Source organism: Trachinotus anak, unplaced genomic scaffold (genome assembly GCF_046630095.1).
Source record: "Trachinotus anak isolate AG129_WGS33_773 ecotype Australia unplaced genomic scaffold, CSIRO_AGI_Tana_v1 ptg000019l, whole genome shotgun sequence".
Taxonomy (NCBI): domain Eukaryota; kingdom Metazoa; phylum Chordata; class Actinopteri; order Carangiformes; family Carangidae; genus Trachinotus; species Trachinotus anak.
This window is the reverse complement of record NW_027273870.1, coordinates 22,839,216-22,858,757: the sequence shown is the minus strand read 5'-3', so window position 1 is coordinate 22,858,757 and position 19,542 is coordinate 22,839,216. Positions and strand designations below refer to the sequence as shown.

General features: G+C 39.6%; 2 protein-coding genes across 3 annotated transcripts; both read left to right on the top strand.

Annotated features, from left to right (window-relative positions):
* The first annotated feature begins 209 nt into the window (after positions 1-209).
* tlr3 (toll-like receptor 3) lies at positions 210-5,141 on the top strand. 2 transcript variants are annotated; one of them, XM_071505099.1, is made up of 5 exons: positions 210-849; positions 1,505-1,972; positions 2,077-2,271; positions 2,427-4,273; positions 4,409-5,141. In XM_071505099.1, exons 1-5 carry the CDS (start codon positions 832-834, stop codon positions 4,638-4,640), a joined length of 2,760 nt encoding a protein of 919 aa, XP_071361200.1. In that variant the 5' UTR covers positions 210-831; the 3' UTR covers positions 4,641-5,141. The 2 variants fall into 2 exon arrangements, with proteins under 2 accessions (XP_071361200.1, XP_071361199.1); XM_071505098.1 differs by lacking the exon at positions 210-849 and having other exon boundaries at positions 1,475-1,972.
* Positions 5,142-6,693: 1,552 nt separating this feature from the next.
* cyp4v2a (cytochrome P450, family 4, subfamily V, member 2a) lies at positions 6,694-12,310 on the top strand. The gene is made up of 11 exons (XM_071505101.1): positions 6,694-6,957; positions 7,110-7,222; positions 7,477-7,562; positions 8,032-8,222; positions 8,369-8,438; positions 8,553-8,679; positions 8,785-8,958; positions 9,390-9,492; positions 10,194-10,328; positions 11,232-11,411; positions 11,541-12,310. Exons 1-11 carry the CDS (start codon positions 6,765-6,767, stop codon positions 11,717-11,719), a joined length of 1,551 nt encoding a protein of 516 aa, XP_071361202.1. The 5' UTR covers positions 6,694-6,764; the 3' UTR covers positions 11,720-12,310.
* The last annotated feature ends 7,232 nt before the right edge of the window (positions 12,311-19,542 follow it).

The window sequence follows — 19,542 nt, the reverse complement described above, 5'->3', positions numbered from 1 at the left end:
AACAAACAATTACAATATATAAAAATAGAAAAAATACAATAAAGAGCCTACAAGACAATCCAGACATACACAGAATGAATGGGGATGCAGGAGACAGAGAAGGTAATATGTGCTTTCAAACCTATCAGGGGCTCTATATCTATTACATAACATTATTTATGTTCTTTACATCTTGCACATCTACTCGTAGAATTACGGCAGTGCCCCCGCACAGCCTTCACACGCAAGTTTGTTTTATCGAAATCAGTACAAATGTGACCTCATACTTATGTTTCAAGCAACGGTTTACGATTGAATAGGACTATGTCCTCCTCTGCCGTGTGGTTATTTGAACAGCATTTTGAGATTTTGCATCCAGGCGGCGTTTGGAAACTGTGATGGCTGATATTAACTTTACTCCTCATTCGACGCACATGCGTTACGGCGCAGATGCAGCGCTCTCCTCTCAGATACGCATCCGTCCCAAACTGACCTCGCCTGTTTACATCACGTGTTGCCAAACCTTTACCAAAGTCTGGAGCCATTTTGATAAGAGTTTATTAGAACAGGCCCCGGGAATCTTCATCATAATGGCTTCAGGCCGGTTAATTCAAACTCTCTAAGACTAGTTATCCTCTTTTGCATGAAACAGTTCATTCGGAACCAGCCACTGATGAGGAAGTGAAACCGGAGCCGAGACTGCCCCGTTTCCTTATTTTCTTATTTTGTTGCTGGAGTGCCTCTTTCATGAGCTCCCACTGAGACTCTTGTGTTTCCTGAAGAACAGAGTTTGTGCTGAAGGACATGGATTGGTTTGTTTGAAGTCTGTGGAATCCATATGCAACAGATAACATGCAAAGGCAACACTTGGTAAGAGTTCTGCAGGTATTATAATCCAAATATTAGCCAGTGTGTGAAATGTCAAGGTGACACTTAGTAGCCTACTAGAATTATTATGCAATGGTATAGTAATCGTATTTAGTACACTGTATGATAATAACAATAATAATAATTAGCTTTTCTGTGTTGTTATATCAGAAATGAAGGAGAATCAGCACTTTTTTGGTCACTTTAGCAGCACATTGATGCCATACTTGGACAGTGCTGTGTATTAAAACTGCACTAATCAATATTTAATATTAACAATAATGTAAATGACTATGTGTGAAGTGACAGATGTTGCTGGTAGTGACAAACCTACAGAGAGTGTCTTGGTCTTTACTGTTTTGCTTCACTCTCACCACTGTCACCAACCTTGTATCCAGCAGTGGCAGGCTGTTGTTCTTAGTGAGAGAACTCTGATTAACCAAGTATACATTATCGGTCCAGCAGTAAACTTCAGAGAATATTGGACATTTTTCCAGAAGGAATATTAAGAGCCAGAATATTTCCTAGTGGTGTCTTGTGTCGGCTCAATGTGTATATATTGTTGTCCATGTGAGCTTGATAAAATGTAATAGTTGTTCTAGTTTTAATTTATGTAGGTTCAAGGTTGATGCAGATTTTACTCTGTCTTTTTGTAAAGGCTTTTGAAGCGAGGTGCACCCCTCGTTCCCTCCTCCTAACATGGGTCCTCGTCGTATGTTATTTTATGACGGGACCGTACAATTGCATGGCCTCTCAGAAGAAGACATCCTGCACCGTGCAAGATGGCAGAGCTGACTGCAGCCACCTCAGTCTCAATTCAACCCCTCAAAACCTTCCCAGGAACATCACCAGCCTGGATATGTCTCACAACAGACTGGTGGTGATATCCCCTGTGTCACTTAACCCATACCCAGGACTCCTCCACCTCGATGTCGGTTACAACAGTATCACCAAGATGGATGAGCATTTGTGCCAGACACTGCCCCTGCTGCAGACACTGAACATAGAACACAATGAAGTGCATTTACTGAAGAAAGAGGATCTGAGCCACTGCACCAATCTGACATGGTTGAAAATGGCTAGCAATAGGCTAAAGCTTCAAGGAGAGCCCTTCTCTGCGCTACAGGTACAGGTTTCCATAATACTGATATATCTTTGTTTGATGTGCCTGTCATGCATTACATTAAATAACACTTTATTTTGTGTTTAATTCTCTGTCATTATTCACAGAACTTGAAATTTCTTGATGTTTCCACAAACAAACTGCTGTCAGCCAAGCTCAGCTCCCAGCCTCAGCTGCCCAGCCTGGTGAACCTCAATCTAGCATTCAACGACTTCAGCACTCTGAAGAATGATGACTTTTCTTTCCTTAGCCATTCGCCCTTACTACGAGTCCTCAATCTTTCATCAGTGCCTCTTAAAACAGTAAGAAACTTACCTGGAAATGAGAAATGAAATTGAGCAGTTAAAACTAGAATCAGTACTATGAAGTATTGCTGCTGTTGCACCTTTGTTTCAGTTGTCTGTTTTGTTTCCCTTTTTTTGTCTGAATGCAAGATCCTTGTTCTGTTTCGTTGCAGTTGGAGCCTGGTTGCCTCAAGCCCATTTCAGGCTTACATGTGTTAATCATGGATGGGAGCAATATGGGCAGTGAGGTCATTTCCAAACTATGCTCAGAGCTGTCGGAGACATCCATTGAGGCCCTGTCTCTTCGGAAGATGAGCCTGGTCACACTCTTCAACACAACCTTTTCAGGGCTGCAGAAAGCAAATCTAACCTTTCTGGATTTGTCCCATAATGGCATGGGTAAAATTGAGGAAGGCTCATTTCAGTGTCTGCCCAGACTTCAGACTCTAATTTTGGCTGGCAACAAAATCAAGCACCTGACCAAGGACACATTTCAGGGGCTCAAAAGTTTGAAAACACTCCAACTGACAAAAGCTGTGGCGAAAAGTCCCGCCCTGATTATCGATGATTTCTCTTTCCAACCATTAAGTGCCCTGGAGAGTTTAACGTTAGCGCAAACTGCGGTGCGTGAAATCACAGCACACACCTTTACAGGCTTGACAAATCTTAAGGAACTTGATATGAGCTGGAAAAGTCATGCATCGCTCAGAATCGTCACTGACAAGACCTTTGTCTCACTTGCAGGGTCACCTCTCAGACAGCTAAATCTGAGAGGAACAGCTATAACACAGATTAATCCTGGAAGTTTCTCCGTTTTAAGAAACCTCACAACTCTTCTTCTAGATTATAATTTTATAAATCAAACTCTCACTGGTAAAGAGTTTGAAGGCCTCAATCAGGTTCAAGAGATTCACATGAGCAATAACTACCAGAAAGTCACACTCAGGGCCACTTCATTTGTTAATGTGCCCAATCTTAGGGTCCTGATGTTGGGCAAAAGTATTTATACCTCAGCGACACAACTGGACCCCTCTCCATTCAAGCCCCTGTCCAACCTCACCGTCCTGGATCTCAGTAACAACAACATTGCTAACATCAGAGAGAATACATTTGAGGGGCTTGTGAACCTGGAGGTACTGAAGCTCCAACACAATAACTTAGCCCGGTTGTGGAAGGATGCCAACCTAGGTGGGCCAGTGTTGTTTCTCAAAGGGTTAGTGAACTTGATCACCTTACAGATGGATAGTAACGGGCTGGATGAGATCCCAGAGGAGGCTCTTAGAGGTTTGAGTAACCTCAGTGAACTCAGTCTTGCAAATAATCTCCTGAACAGTCTAAAGGATTCAGTTTTCAATGATCTGACATCATTGCAGGTTTTACGTTTACAGAAGAACCTGATCACAACTGTGAGGCCTGAAGTGTTCAAATCTCCGTTGAGCAACCTCAGCCTACTTGTCATGGACAAAAATCCATTTGACTGCACATGTGAGAGCATCCTGTGGTTTGTCACATGGCTGAATAGCACAAACACAACTGCTGTGCCAGATCTCAGGGACCAGTATATGTGCAACACTCCACGTGCTTACTTTAATCACTCAATCATGGATTTTGACACCCTGTCTTGCAAAGATATGACTCCTTTTCAGGCTCTTTATGTACTGAGCAGCACAGCTGTCATGATGCTGATCGTAACTGCACTTCTGGTGCGGTTCCATGGCTGGAGGATTCAGTTTTATTGGAACATACTGATCAATCGCACATTGGGATTTAGTGACGCCAGCGTTGAAGAGGGCAGGGAATTTGAATATGATGCTTACATCATACATGCAGAGGAAGACAGCAGCTGGGTGGAAAGAATGATGGTCCCCTTAGAGAATAAAAGGTGCAGGTTTTGTTTTGAGGACCGAGATGGAGTCCCTGGGATGTCACTCCTTGAATCCATTGTGGATAATATGAGAAAGTCCAGGAAAATCTTGTTTGTCGTCACTGAAAGACTTCTCAACGACCCCTGGTGTAGACGGTAAACTAAACATACACTGCTTTATTTAATATATTCTTTAAAATTTTTGTCATGTGTAGTATGTTTTCTACTTGTTATACCCTATCCTTCAAAGTTGTCTCACTGCCCCTCTACTCCCTGTCTATCCTCATCCAGATTTAAAGCCCACCAAGCACTTTATGAGGTCATTGAAGCCAGCAGGGACTCTGTGGTCCTGGTCTTCCTGCAGGATGTGCACGACTACAAGTTATCTCGCTCACTCTTCCTCCGCAGGGGCATGTTGCGCTCGAGATGTATCCTGGACTGGCATGGCCACAAGGAGAGGGTGCCAGCCTTCCACCAGAAACTCCTCATAGCACTTGGCATGACTAATCGATTGAAGGAGTGACTGTTTTTCATCTATAATAATGCAAAATTTGAGTTGTAATGAGAATTAACAAAGTTTGCAACATTATTACCAATTGCTACCAATCGCTGATTGTTTTGCTGTCTGTACATAGAAATTTTCTTACCCACCAGGGAATTAATGAATGTGACAGATCCCATTGTCAAACCATCCCACTCACACAACTCAGAACTCAGTTTTTGTTTTGAAATTGTGCCCAGTATACCTGGACGCTGAGCAAAAGTCTGAATCATGGCTTCATCTTTATCCCACTTGTAAAGGGGTCCAGCAGCCACAAAGCTCCTATACTGGTCCACTTGATCCCTGAAGGCAGGTCACTGATGCTGGTAAATAGTGTTGTGTGCGTGTGTTTTTCTGTGTGTTGGAGGTGGGAGGTATTTTCCAGTATTGTTTTCAAAAGAGTAATGTAAAGTAAAAATTACCTCAAATCTATTGCAAGTGGATTTTTAATGATGCAGTTTCTTAATAAAGTGTTTGCTTAGAGGTTGGCTTCCACAGTGAAATTTGATGTGTATCTTCTGTTTGGGACAGACCAAATACTGTGTCACTCTGACATCTAGTGGTTGTAATAAGAAACTACAACATTTTCTTTACGTCAAATACTACACAAATTTATGATCAGTAATATGACCATGTTCACATTACAACATAGGACATTGTTACTGTTTCATTTGGTAACAAGCTAATGAACAATTCACAAGATACAAGATACACATTGCACAGCTATGTGACTTGAAATGAGGCCATATTTAAGGGAGAAGGTGCAAGATGCAACAGCAGCCTTGGAGCAGTCTGTTCACATTTAGCAGGTAACCTCAATGTTTCAAGCCAGGTTTTCAGTTATATATCCAACAGCAGTGATTTCTTTTTAAGCTGAGACTTGTCATGAAAAGCTCAGGCATTAAATGCACCTTTGGCTGCTGGCTCAGAGCTGACTGAATCTGCAAGATACAAGATACAACTGTCTTTAACAGAACATTTGTGAAGGTTACTGTATAATGTTCAAAAGGGTTGTAGTCAAGATTTTTGAAATACAGAGGTCATCTGCCCCCCCCCCCCTCTCTCTCTCTCTCTCTCTCTATATATATATATATATATATATATATATATATATTTTTTTTTTTTTTTTAAACCAGGAAATATTGACCTCAGTGTCCTCATAACGGTGAAGGTTCTGATGTTTGTGTTGGTCAAAGAGATAATGATTCAACAGGTCACTTTTCCTGCACCTACCCATGGCTTCAAAAATTAAGGGCTGAATTAAAGAAAGTGTGCTTACCCAACACTCATCCACTACTAAAATCAGTTTTATTTACATTTACATTTTATGAAATGAAACCACTAACAATGAATTTATAGACAGTAAGTGATTACTCAGTGATTAAGTATATATCAATGTATGAAATTATAATTCTAAAAAGTAAAACATAACTGGAAAATAACCATGTAGCCTATATATTCTCATATGATTAAAAAGCACATCATTCAAATTAAGGCTAAAATGCCTTTGCAAAGAGGAATTCAGAATAAACTATAAATAACATCCCTGTTCTATGAAACCTGCTCAAATCATACAATATATTTGGAGATAAGATAAGGCTGTTATTCATTAAAGAGGTTGGACTTGATATGAACAGATGTTGACTTGAAAAATACCAGACAAGGAGGGGTTAAGTAGGACAAAAGCCTTGGTTAGGGACAGTCAGCTTTCATATGGTAAATCATTGACATCTTCATTATGTAATCTGTGCCAATATTTACAACTAACTGTGTTTTTGCATATTTTAGTAACTAGTTCACGTTGATCTAGTTCCTATCTCTCTCACATACTATCTGTACCTGTATGAGCGCCCTTAGACTTATATTTCCCTCTAAAGCATTCTATAACATCACCAAAATTAAGATACTACCCAAGATCAGTCAATGACAGTTAATGCAGTGGAGCCCCTTCACCCAGTAAGTTTTCAGTTGATTGACAGCAGAGGGAAGGAGGAGTAAATGCTGAGCATACGTCACAGCCCCTTTATAATGAGTGGTCAGGATGACAGCCTGGTACTGCTAGTTTAGTGCACACACACACACTGTGTGTACAAACTGCAAAAAAAGATGGCAGTTATACTTGGTAGCTACATGACACCTTTACTTGGAGTCAGCGTCTTCATTGCTACTCTGACCTACATCACCTACAAGATGCTCAGCAGTTACCTGCACAAATGGTTTGAGATGAAGCCTATTCCTGAGGTGGAGGGAACATACCCCTTCATTGGAAATGCACTGCAGTTCAAAACCAATGCAGGAGGTAAGAGGGCAGTCAATATGCTACTGATTCATTGTATGTGCAGACTGTCAAGATGCAGTGGAGCTCATATAGTGTGGAATTTTAAACTAACTGACATAATCAGTGAAATGAAGCTCCATTACTGCGTATACACTGTTGTTTTTTCGTTCCAGATTTCTTCCGTCAAATTGAGGATTATACCCGCGAGTTCTGTGATCTACCGCTGTTTAAACTCTGGGTTGGGCCTGTGCCATTTGTGATTCTGTTCCATGCTGAAACTGTTGAGGTATGCTGACTGACATCTCCAAGTTTCCAGCATCAGGTATACTGTATATACAGCAGGTGCTCAGATGCTCAGACTACAGCCACTGTACAGTATTTACAGCCTGTGCTTGCAGTACACAATCAGTGGTTAAGCTTTAAGATAGATGCTTGCAGAGCCTTCAGGTCCAATGGGTATAATGACCTACATTTGTCTTGATTTTGTGCTATATATTTTGTCGTTTAAAATTTTGCTTTGCTGCAAACCATCCTTTGTAGACTGTTCTGAATAACCCTGTTCACATGGACAAAGCGTATGCATACAACTTCCTCCATCCTTGGCTTGGAACTGGTCTTCTTACCAGGTATGTGCCTGTAATCCTCTTCTGCATGATATTAAAAGCATACCAGTGACATTCAGAAAAGGGAACAGTGGATTTGAAAAAAGGCAATGGAATAGATTAGTAGCAAGTTTATAGCTATATCTGAAATGCATACTGGAGTGTAGACTACAGCATGAGCAGATTCTGTGTATATGAGCATGCAGAGGTTGGTGTCCAATCTATTTGGGTATACAAGTGTAAAAAGTCAGTTTCATGATAATGTGTCACTTGATTTTTAAATATTTGTTATAAGTAACCGAAGTATTGCCAAAATCTTGACCTGGTGTCTAAATTTATAGATGATAATTTAAATCGAATAAATTAAAAGTTAATTTCTGATTCTCCTTTTATTCCTTTGCATCTTATTTTCCAGTTATTATGATTTAAAAATAAATATGGGTAATACATGGGTCCTGTGTATCACTTTGATATGTTTACCTCCTTTCATCAGCACTGGGCGTAAGTGGCGTCAGCGACGGAAGATGTTGACCCCCACCTTCCACTTCTCCATCCTGACTGACTTCTTGGAAGTGATGAATGAGCAGGCGGAGATCCTGGTGGAGAAGCTGGAGAAACAGGCGGGGAAGGGTCCGTTCAACTGCTTCAATCACATCACCCTCTGTGCTCTGGACATTATTTGTGGTGAGTATACGGATATTAAATGAGCAAGTCTGAATGAACCTTTTACATATGAATATAAAAAATACCTTTCGCTTTCCACTGGATTCTGGATTCATAGGTAGGGCACTGGGTTAAAGAAAACACCCTTTAAAATGATTTCTTTTCAGAAACTGCAATGGGAAAGAAAATTTATGCCCAGAGCAATTCTGAATCAGAATATGTCAGAAGTGTGTACAAGTGAGTTATTTTTTCTTTTCTTTTCTATTTTTACCATGTGTATACAGATAATAAAAATGATCTGATGGTTTTCTTTTATATTTGTTGTGTTTTCTTCCATGTTTTTGTCCTCAGGATGAGTGACATTGTCAGCCGCAGACAGAGGACACCTTGGTTTTGGCCTGACTTTGTCTACAACTACTTTGGCGAGGGCCGGGAGCATGACAGGACACTCAAGATTCTACACTCCTTCACATACAATGTGAGTAATGGAGCCAGTGGTTGGAAAATCAGTGAATATTCAGTGTGTTTATTACACTGAAACACACGAGTGTTCACCATTACCTTTCACTTCCTTTCTTCTCAGGTGATACATGAAAGAGCAGAGAATATTTCCAATACTGAATCAGACAGCGACTCTGACCATGGCACAAGGAAAAGACGGGCGTTTTTGGACATGCTCTTGAAGACTACAGATGAGGATGGCAACAGGATGAGCCATCAGGACATTCAGGAGGAAGTGGACACCTTTATGTTTAGGGTTAGTAGTGACAAATAAAACTCACAGCACAACACAAAGTATTTAAAGCTGCACCAAACAATATTTTATACAAACAGTGGATTGAAAGACAATTTATAACCAGAAAGGAGGTGCTCACAGTGACAAACCCACAGTGAATTATCATCCTGCTTTGCAGTTAACATAAGGTCTGCAGAGTGTTTTAGTGTCTTTTAGAGCAAGATATTTCCCTCAGTGGCTGGTGGAGCCCAAAAGAGAGCGAAAAGGAGAGCGAATATAAAAAGCAACTCAAAATGAGCACTATCATCTGCTTGATGTGTGCAATTGTTTGCTAACATGCCAATGTGGTATATGACAATGTTGTGAGCAAAAAAAAAAAAAATCTATTTATGCAGCTTTAAAACTAAAGAAAAATGAGCTGTTTTCTGTATTTAACTGCCTTTAAATTGCAGGGTCATGATACTACAGCTGCATCTATGAACTGGGCCCTACATCTGCTGGGCTCCCACCCTGAGGTCCAATGCAAAGTTCAACAAGAGCTTCAGGAGGTGTTCGGTAACAGCAACATCCCCTCTTCCCCCGTAACAGTACGGGTTCTCACTTTCATGACATCATTTATTTTCCTGCCCGAAGGCCTTTTGACTCATCTTTGTTCAGACTCATTTGTTCTTTACAAGTCTAGGGGAGCTTTTACGGGGATATTAGCTGTGAAAATCCTTGCCAAAATACATAGAGAATAATTGAATTATTTCCGCCCCTGTGTGGACTTACCCCCATACATTTTCCATGATGTAGGCTCTATGGTCTTCTAGCAATAACAGATACTAAATTGCAACAGTTTGAGGATGTAAATTTGTCACCAAACACAGAAGCATTCATTTTATCATACATTTATGATGTGAAATTACCCACCCACTTGTTTAATAATGCACAGTAGGTGGGTTATTTTGATTCTATGGATGCCTAACTAGATAAGAGCGGTGAAGACTCTTGACTTTGTTAGATAAACACAACATATACATGGGGTCAGCCCCTTAAATAATACAGTACTATCAAAGTCTTAACTACTGTAGAGGGTAGGAAACATATGTCAAGAATAGATCAAAGATTTAGAGGTGGGAGAAAGAGCAAAAGGCGGAAATGTTAGTTCAAACTTATCAGGAGCCTTTTGACCTCCAAGCTAGTTTACACTCTGCACTGTTTATCTATATTCTGTGCTGAAGAGCTTAACAGTCATTCCTGTTTAATGTGCAAAGGTACATCTGACCGGCCCATTAACACAGAGGACCTGAAGAAGCTCAAATACCTGGAGTGTGTGATCAAAGAAGCCCTGCGACTCTTTCCTTCTGTGCCTTTCTTTGCCCGCACCATTTGTGAAGACTGCCATATCAGTGAGTTGCAGATGAGTGATGACATTTGAATGAAACATTCATTTGTTGAGTGCAAATCCCCTAAGGCAGTGGGCTACTTTTTTTTTTTTTTTTTTTTTTTTTACAAGAAGCCAAGGGAAGCCAGGATCCCTCTGTTATTTTCATTTGTAAAATAGTTTTCTTTGTCACACACCATTTATTTTATGCTGCTGTCTCTTCTCCAATTTTCTTTAGCTTTCTTCAAATTGATAAAATGGCAAATGTGAACTGCTACATGTGATAACTATCAGTTATAACTATCAGTTTGTCTGGTGAAAGAGTTAATGGTGCTGTACGCTAAATGATTACACTAAGTTTGTCAATGGAAAGCCATGTACAGTTGGCATTCTTCTGATTAAAAATAGTGAAGCAAAGACACCTGGATTATGGCATCAACATAATGAAAGCTAAAACAACAAAAGCAGTAACAACAAAAACCTTTTTTCCATCTCTCTCAAAAAAACTCCATACATGATTCAGCTGCTGCAAGGAGATGGATCAAAGCATCATAACACAAGATAGATCAGCTTTATTAGAACTGGGCTTTTATTTTTGTAGTTCTGGTTATCATTCCCAGTTTTGGGAATACTGTATGGTGTCATTACTAAAAACAAATTCTCTCAGACTGAAGCAAATAATTTTGTGATAACAGTGTTATTATAACCAGCAAAAACAATTTCAAAGTATGACAATAAGATTAAAAAATGTTATATACCTGATATATCTTTTTAATTCAGCCTTCCTTTGGTATTCCTGTCTGTCGTGATTCCTCTAGGCTTAAATTTACACACTGAAATTCAGAATGATCCGACATGGAAAAAGTTCAGAGAATAACTGAGATAAGAAGTTTTTTTTTTCTTCACCAAGCTGTGTTTTTACCTGTAGATGGTTTCAAGGTTCCGAAAGGTGCCAATGCAATCATCATCACGTACGCTCTTCACCGTGACCCACGATACTTCCCTGAACCTGAGGAGTTCAGGCCTGAACGTTTTCTTCCTGAGAATTCAGTAGGAAGGCCTCCATACGCGTACATCCCTTTCTCTGCTGGACTCCGCAACTGCATAGGTGAGAACAGGAGACTTTTATTTTGTAGTTTACCGGATCTGTTTTTGTGCATACCTAATTTTCTGAGTGGGGGCTGTTGAATCTGTGTGTCATGTGTGTAGCATTGCTGCTGTGTGTGTTCCACCACAGGCCAGCGTTTTGCACTGATGGAGGAGAAGGTGATTTTGACGTCCATTCTGCGTAACTTCAGTGTTGAAGCTTGTCAGAAACGAGAAGAGCTGCGGCCGGTAGGAGAGCTCATTCTGCGGCCAGAGAAGGGCATCTGGATCAAACTGGAAAAGAGGACGCCTCAAACTTCATCAAACTAGGGCCTGCTCCAGTTTATAGACACCCTTTCTCTGAATTTATCTTCCTTTATGGACTTTATTTCCTGTTCATCCTCCTAGACACTAAGGATGATCTCTGTAATGTTTTCTGGATATTCTCTGATGATTGATTTGATGAATGATTTTTGATTTTTCTCATCATCATAATAATCACAAAAACTGAGCTTTATAAAAATATATTGTGATCCTTTTTCTTACATTGTTAGTTTTAAGGAAACATCCTTCATGATACACTTTTCTGCCTCCGTGTATTAACAGCTCTGCACTGGTTCTGTGCCTCACACAAAAAATACAAATATAATACATACTAATATGTACAAATATGTTATTCAATTTGAAGTATTAAAATAATATACAATGATAACAATAATACCACTTGCAAATATAATGAAAGACTTTATGAAATATAGACTTTGAGTAAGAATTAATCACTTTTAGAAAATTAACTGCTCATTTTGAAGCACATTAATGATGACCAACAGGATGTAAATGAAATAAATAGTACATGAGAATCAGTCACTGCCATTCCTTTTCACATGCTTTCTAATAAAAAGAAAATACTTTTTGTCAGTAGGTGCAAAGGTCCTGGTATTGTTAATGCTGGCTCACTGTCATGGTTTATGGGGACACTTAGAACAGGGTCATCTTTAATGGCTTTTCCAATGACAGGTCAAACTGTGTGCTAAGGAAAGGGCATATAGTAACTTATAGTTTTATATCTGGGTTTTAATTTGATGTTTACCTGCATTTCTCATTACTCTTATGCTGGGCAGGTAGTTTACACTTGATTTGTCTGATCATATTTTTTAGTTGTTTGCTTAAAAATTACATTAACTTGGCTCTGCCGTTTAACATTATAGAGTCCTTCCATTTAATGTTCTTCAACTTGTTTTAAAGTGTTTTAGTGTTTCAGGAATAGAGGTACTCAGACCTAACTAGAGTTCTTCTGAAAAACCTTTTTGGTAAAAAAAAAACAAAAAAAACCTGACCTCTCACTGCCCTGCGGCTCCAACTCTTATGAGAGCACCTTCAGGTTTATGATCATAAAGTGCAAACACTCTTAACTCACTGAATCACACTAAGGTCAGAAGGATCCATTGTAACAAAGTAATCATAGCATGACACAGTTACAAATGACCCCATCCATAATGTCTTGGGATGATTTAGCTGGCATGCCTGCAGGGGTCATTGCCTTACACCAAAATGACATGACTGATGATGAATCGCACGTTCTTTTCCGATGCTATTATATGAATTATTGAGCACATCTCCAATCAATGGCTGGATAGAGCTGAGGCGACTCAGCTCCAAATGAAGCAGGAGGAATTCATTTATCTGAGAATCTCTAATAAATGGCTCAGATAAAGGAGCATTTGCTCAGATTCGGTGTGTGGCTACAGTGGGTGGAATACATGAGATTCATCTCCAGGACTTTAAGCTTTTGTCATTAGATATTTTCTAATGATAAAGCATTGATTTCACTCTGCTGAAAAAAGTACTCCATAAAAATATTCATAGTAAGCCATAATTTAAAGTAGGCTATCTTAACATTATTATGTGGAGTTGAATATTAGTAAAAGTGTAATGAGAATTTAATGACAACAATTCATAGTTTGTCAGTACTGATGCCTTCTCAACTTATTATTGACAAAGGTTGCAGATATAGACTTCCTAACCACAACTGTTCATTATATTGAATATTTTGAAAGCTCCATGTGTACAGCACCATCAGCTCCACAGTTACACAAGGAAAACAGAATATCAATTCATGAAGACAACTGTTTAACGTGGTAAAGGCCAATAGGTCGTTGGCAGGACTGCTGGGAAAAGGCCTGACAGCAGCCTGATTAAAATCTGTGTACAGCTTCCAATTCCACTGGACCACTGAAACACTGGTTCTCAACCAGCAGTTTCACCACGAGATCAATCTGAGGGGTCATGAGATGATTAATATGATAGGACAGAATAAAAAACATTTATTACTACTACAACATTTATTTCTTCTGTCTCTAATCTTTGCTTAGTTCTTAAATCTTGTGATCCTGGATAGTTTTATCTTTTCAGAGCCCTGTTAATATTATTCACACGAAACAGTTTGAGATGGAAATATTTGTGAAACTGCTCCTAGCTCACAGACAAGGTCGTAACCAGGATTATTGAAAATTCAGTCATAAAAGCAAACATCCCCTCCACCCCCAGATAATTTTGAAGAGACCTTAACATTAAAATTTTCTTTGAATTTGGATATTTTTTTCCATGCTTAATTAATTCCTTTTCAATTCCTTATTTATTAAAAACAAAACAAAAAACTGTTCTCTGGTTTACTAGGACTAAATTCTGTTAATTCCTACACTGTGCTAGTTATTGCAGCATTTTCTTTATTTTTCTTTCTCCTAAAAATCATTAAGTTTAAAAATCTAAAAGATTTTGTATATGCCTTTAAAAACCCCCTATATGTAATTTAAAATTATGAGATGTAAACTGCACTTCAGGCGCTCACATTCCCAGAAAAAAAATGCAGAGGCCGTGACCTCTGTGTGAGCTCTGCTCACATAGTCTACACAAAGAGTTACAAATACATGTTTTTCAGATTCGAGGAGTCACAAGCCAAACAGTTTGAGAACCACAGCATCAGAGGGAGCAACAACAAAATTGGATAAATGCTGCAATTTTAATAAGGAGACGTTTCTATCACGACGGTCTTACCTACTCACCCAACACTGCTGCTTCTATGCTGGAAGACAATCCACTACACAAACTTGAAAACACTATGAAATAATAAAAAAAAAAGTAACATGAAAGGCTTCGATCAGACTTTCATCCGACACACACACACACACACACGCATACACACACCCTTGGGCTCTGTGATGAAATTAAATGAAACCACTTTGAGCAACAAAATGATGATAGATTTTCCAATTTCACCTTGAAAATTGAAATTTTGATGAATGGATCATGAAGTATTGTGACCCCACGGAGAAAATAAAAATACCCTGTGCTCTAAGGCCACTGTGAGGTCCTGGCACATAAGAGAGCGAGGAGCAGTAGAATAAATATGAATCATTAAAGTGCCCTGCTTTTGAACACAGTGTAGTTCAGTCTGATGTCCAGACAGAGGCAGTGGTGTATGCCTTTCTGAATGAGCGCAGAGAGACAGTAAACACAGTAGAGTTCACTGTGATGTACAGTGTGTGCATGTGTGTGTGTGTGTGTGTGTGTGTGTCAGACAGTGAGTGAGGGGGGTGGAAGAAGAGCACAAACAGCATAATGTATCTACAGTTTTTTTTTTTTTCTCTCTAAGTGCCCGGCAGCTTCATGTTAATGTGAGTGACAGCAGCATTCAGCATGTGTACAGTTTATAGCTTGTGAGTTTCAGATTTTCACTGCTCTGACACTTGAATGACACATGATAAATGTGCAATGTCCCTTTAAAAATTGTTAATTGACATATATCCATTCATAGGAACACAGCATATACCAAGATTCTCTCATCCCATTATGGGGAAAATCTAATTTCCATATTATACATAAAAACTCCTAATAACATACATGCACTCATTTGCAAATGACACAAGGCTGCAGTCTCAGTAAACTCATCTAGTCTTGAAGTAGCAGACCATATGGTTTAATTTCCTCACAAGCTCATGACACTATGCAGTCACCTAAGAATAATAATGTTATGGACAAACAGGCACTCCACTCAGCTTCGATATCAGTTGGTAGGTTGGTTGGTTTCACTCCTGTTGTATTTGCCTTCAATTTTCAAATGGAAACTTTAAGGGTTAGACTTGCGATATTATACCTTTTTAATTAATGTGTCTTGTCCTTAAACTATTAGAATACACATTAATGAACCATAGTGTTTTACAAGGTAACACCTTCCTTCATTATGATGAACTGTAGTTTTAATCTCACCAGAGCAGCAAGCGTGTATCAATCCGCAAATAGAAATAGTCCCTCACAAATGCACAATTTACTTCTGTTTGAGTAAAGTTTCATAAAAACTACAGTGCCCTGTGGTTTTGGGAAATTACTGGTGCTTTTTTTTAAATAAAAGAAATTATTTATAAAATGAGCACTTTATGAGGGACACCATACTAATACTGGGTATAGCCTGCCTTTCCTCTCAAAACAGCCTCATTTCCTCATGGCATGGTTTCCACAAGATTTCCACAGGCTGTAAATCTCCCATTCTACCTCATCCCAGAGGTGTTCAACTGGATTCAGATCTGGTGACTGGGGAGGCCACTGACGTTCACTGAACTCACTGTCATGTTCAGGAGACCAGTTTGAGAGTACTCTTGCTTTGTAACATGGTGCATTAACCTGCTGGAAGTAGCCATTAGAGGATGGTAAACTGTGGCCATAAATGGAAGCACATGGTCAGCAACAATACTCAGATGGCCTGTGGCACTCAAACCGTGACTGATTGGTATTAATGGGCTCAAAGTGAGCCAAGAAAAGTTTTTCCAGTCTATCCAGTTTTGGGGAGCCTGTGCCCGCTGCGGCCTCAGATTTTTGGTCCTTGCTGACAGGAGTGAAACCTGATGTGGTCCTCTGTTGTTGCTGTTGTTGGTTATCTGAGTTACTGTAACCTTTCTGTCAGCTCCGACCAGTCTGGCCATTCTCCTCTGACCTCTCCTATCAACAAGGTGTTTCCATCTGCAGAACTGCTGCTTTTTTTTTTTTTGGCACCACTCTGAGTGAAAACTCTAAAGACTGTTGTGTGTGAAAATCACAGGAGATCAGCAGTTTCAGAAATACCCAAACCAGCCCGTCTGGCACCAACAATCATGCCACGGTCAAAATCACTTAGGTCATACTTTTTCCCCATTCCTAAGTTTGACGTGAACATTAACAGAAGCTCCTGAGCTGTATCTGCATGACTTTATACTCTGCACTGCTGCCACATGATTGACTGGTTTGGTGACAATAGGCAAAACAAAGAAAAATGCCAGCCTTATCCCTTCAGAAAATAGCAAATAAATTACAATTTTAATTAACTACTAGGGGAAATTGGGCCACAATTAAATTATATAAACAAAATGCAAACTGAAAAAGGAAATTGGTTTTGTAAGTGACTAATGGATATAACGAAATAGATATGGATCTAGTGAATAAGGTATTAGAAAATGAAATTAATTTTTTTTTTTAGATGTATTTTTTAGATGTAAAGTGCAGTGTCTATATTCATCATAAATATTAATGATAAAACAAACTATCCATGTGAGCTATGAACTGTGAATTCATTCCTCAGATTATTGATGCTGTTTGCTGAAAATAATAGTTAAATCATTTTTAATAGCCCATTACCATTGGTGGAGCAGTGCAGAATGAAGCTGCAGCTGCCTCGGGACACTATAGGAAGGTGTAGCTAAGACGGTGTAGTATTTATATCTACATCTCTTATAGACCTTGCTGGCCCACAGAGCACAGAGACCAGTGTTGAAGAGGATAGGATGTGACAGTATTCCTGGATCTGACTGCAGCATGGAGCTCCATGACACACCACTATCTCTACTGGTTCCTTTTAGCCACTCTCCCACACACACGTATGCATGCACAAACACACACGCAAACGCCACACCAGCACTCACGGTGAAACCACCCACTCGTTTCCAGACCCTCTCCCTTTTTGCTCTCCCCTCGGTATCAGCCTCGATTCAGTCTGTTTTCACATCAAGTGAATGTCCATATTAGAAAACCAAACTCAGATCAGGATTGTGTCATCCAATATGGAAGGAAGCAGGCGGGGAAGGATGGAGAAAGGGAGAAATAGGGACAGGAGGTACGTGGGATTTGATAAAGTGAACGTAAATGAGATGCCAGGCTGAGTGAAAAAGCATGAGAGCAGAAGTCTAAAGGACAGACAAATTGAAAATGGGGATCTGTGAGAAGCAATGATCACACAAACCTGATAATCTGTCTTCCACAACTATCATGAGGGAAATTGCAGTCACATCAAGGGAGGGATTTCTTCTGGTTAAAATAAGACCATCTACGTGCCATCTTTTCTGTTCCCATAGAAACACGTGAGCTGGTTAGCCACCAACTTTGTGGTGGACGAGTGTGAATTGCTCAAGGCGCAGAGGCCGCACATTCTTCACTTCCTTTGAAGTACACCGATACTTAATCTCACAGCTAAATTGTTTGAAATGTAGGTCATGGCTCCAATTTTACTACAGTTGGGTAAGAGTTAAAAACGAGCCACAGCTCAATGTAGCAGTGCTTAGTCCCTCTTGTACCTCGACTCCAATATAATCTCTCTATATTCACTTCTCATTAATCAGAGGAGTTCCGGGACATGCCTTGTGTTAAGTTTCAATTATAAGCAGCCACAGGTAAACAAAGGTCTTGGATTGGGGTCAAAACAATTTGTTGAAGCTGCTGATGAGAAGTCAAAGAAAAAGTGGATTTTTAGAGTTTAGAAAACCATCATCATATTTATAAAAATATATATTTTATAGTGTTAGACTGTGCTTTCAAAGGCACAGTGGTCTTATATATATATATATACAAATGAAAGTCAGCCAAGTACACAACAAGGAATATATATTTTATATATAAGCTTTATATATAAGTCATCAAATCTATGACTAAGTCTGACTTGAGTCCACACCTCTGCTTAAAGGAGCTATTTATAAGTTTTGCTATAGCTACATGGCCAGCGTTAGCATCTATGACTTATCAGTCTAGAAGAAACGTTGCAACTTCAGCATCCCCATCCCTTTATTCACTAAGAGCTGTCTCCAGTGATGGGAAGCAACATCGTTATCGTGCCTTTGCCATCAGGGCCAGGGACTTATATATCGTATGTGTTCCCTCTTTAACCTTACATTATTTCTGTCTTCCTTTTGCCTGGCCTTACTATCCAGCTTTCTGTTTTCTGTTGCCTTTTGAGCCTCTTGCTTGTTATTTCTTTTGCTTCGATTGTCAAAGCACTTTGTAAACTCTGTTTTTAAAGGTGCCATATAAATAAAGTTATTGTTATTCTTACGCTGACTCTTGTCTCTACATAAGTTAGCATGCTAACCAGCTAGCCTGTCACTTTCCCTTAGTGACGCACTCTGGCCTCCAATCTGCCCTGAAGACGTTGCACTGCTCAGAGGGCGTATTATAGCCTCCTGTCTTGTGAACACAATGACAGCTGAAGCACTTGTCAAGCGACAATCACCACCACCTGCTCCCAGCAAGAAACCATGTTCAGCGTTAGCCCCTTTAAAGTGTCTTTGTAAGACTCTCCATGAACACCACTTTTCAAACGATCATCCCTCGTGATGATGGTGAGAGCGCTGTCTAACATGCTGAGCCATAATATCCCATACGTGTTCTACTGGGTCATGAGTCGTATAATTTTTATACTCATCAAACCAGTCAGTGACCCCTGCATGCTTTGTATGGAAAACTTTTGAATGAATTATGTTTCTCCGCTAATTTATTCTGGTTTTTCCTCACCCATCATTGTCACCCATCTGTACAACTAGTGCTAGATATAAGAAAAAAAATGTTCGGTGCGTGATAACAGATGCAGGTGTGATTTACACGGCTGTACTGGGATATCAAGGCTAGTTTGATAGCATGTGGAAAGGAAATTCAATTTACCCCACAATTTCTATAACAAAATTACAGTTTTCATGTTCAAGGTGAAAAAATAGAAATCAAAATACATTGAAAACGTCTTTTGCTACAGAAGCTCACAAGATCTATCAGTCAAACCACACATGCAGCTCCAGCTGAATACAGAAAAGGACAAATGCAGACATGTGATAAATGACCTCTGTGAGTTCTCTCTACTATAGTGG

What these genes read in the sequence shown, in the direction of transcription:
- tlr3 (XM_071505098.1), top strand. Translation starts at nt 1,475, where the DNA reads ATGCAGATTTTACTCTGTCTTTTTGTAAAGGCTTTTGAAGCGAGGTGC. An exon ending in AGCCCTTCTCTGCGCTACAG is followed by an intron (nt 1,973 to 2,076) that starts GTACAGGTTTCC and finishes CATTATTCACAG; the next exon opens with AACTTGAAATTTCTTGATGT. An exon ending in AACGACCCCTGGTGTAGACG is followed by an intron (nt 4,274 to 4,408) that starts GTAAACTAAACA and finishes ATCCTCATCCAG; the next exon opens with ATTTAAAGCCCACCAAGCAC.
- cyp4v2a (XM_071505101.1), top strand. Translation starts at nt 6,765, where the DNA reads ATGGCAGTTATACTTGGTAGCTACATGACACCTTTACTTGGAGTCAGC. An exon ending in TATGTCAGAAGTGTGTACAA is followed by an intron (nt 8,439 to 8,552) that starts GTGAGTTATTTT and finishes TTTTGTCCTCAG; the next exon opens with GATGAGTGACATTGTCAGCC. An exon ending in AGAGCTTCAGGAGGTGTTCG is followed by an intron (nt 9,493 to 10,193) that starts GTAACAGCAACA and finishes TAATGTGCAAAG; the next exon opens with GTACATCTGACCGGCCCATT.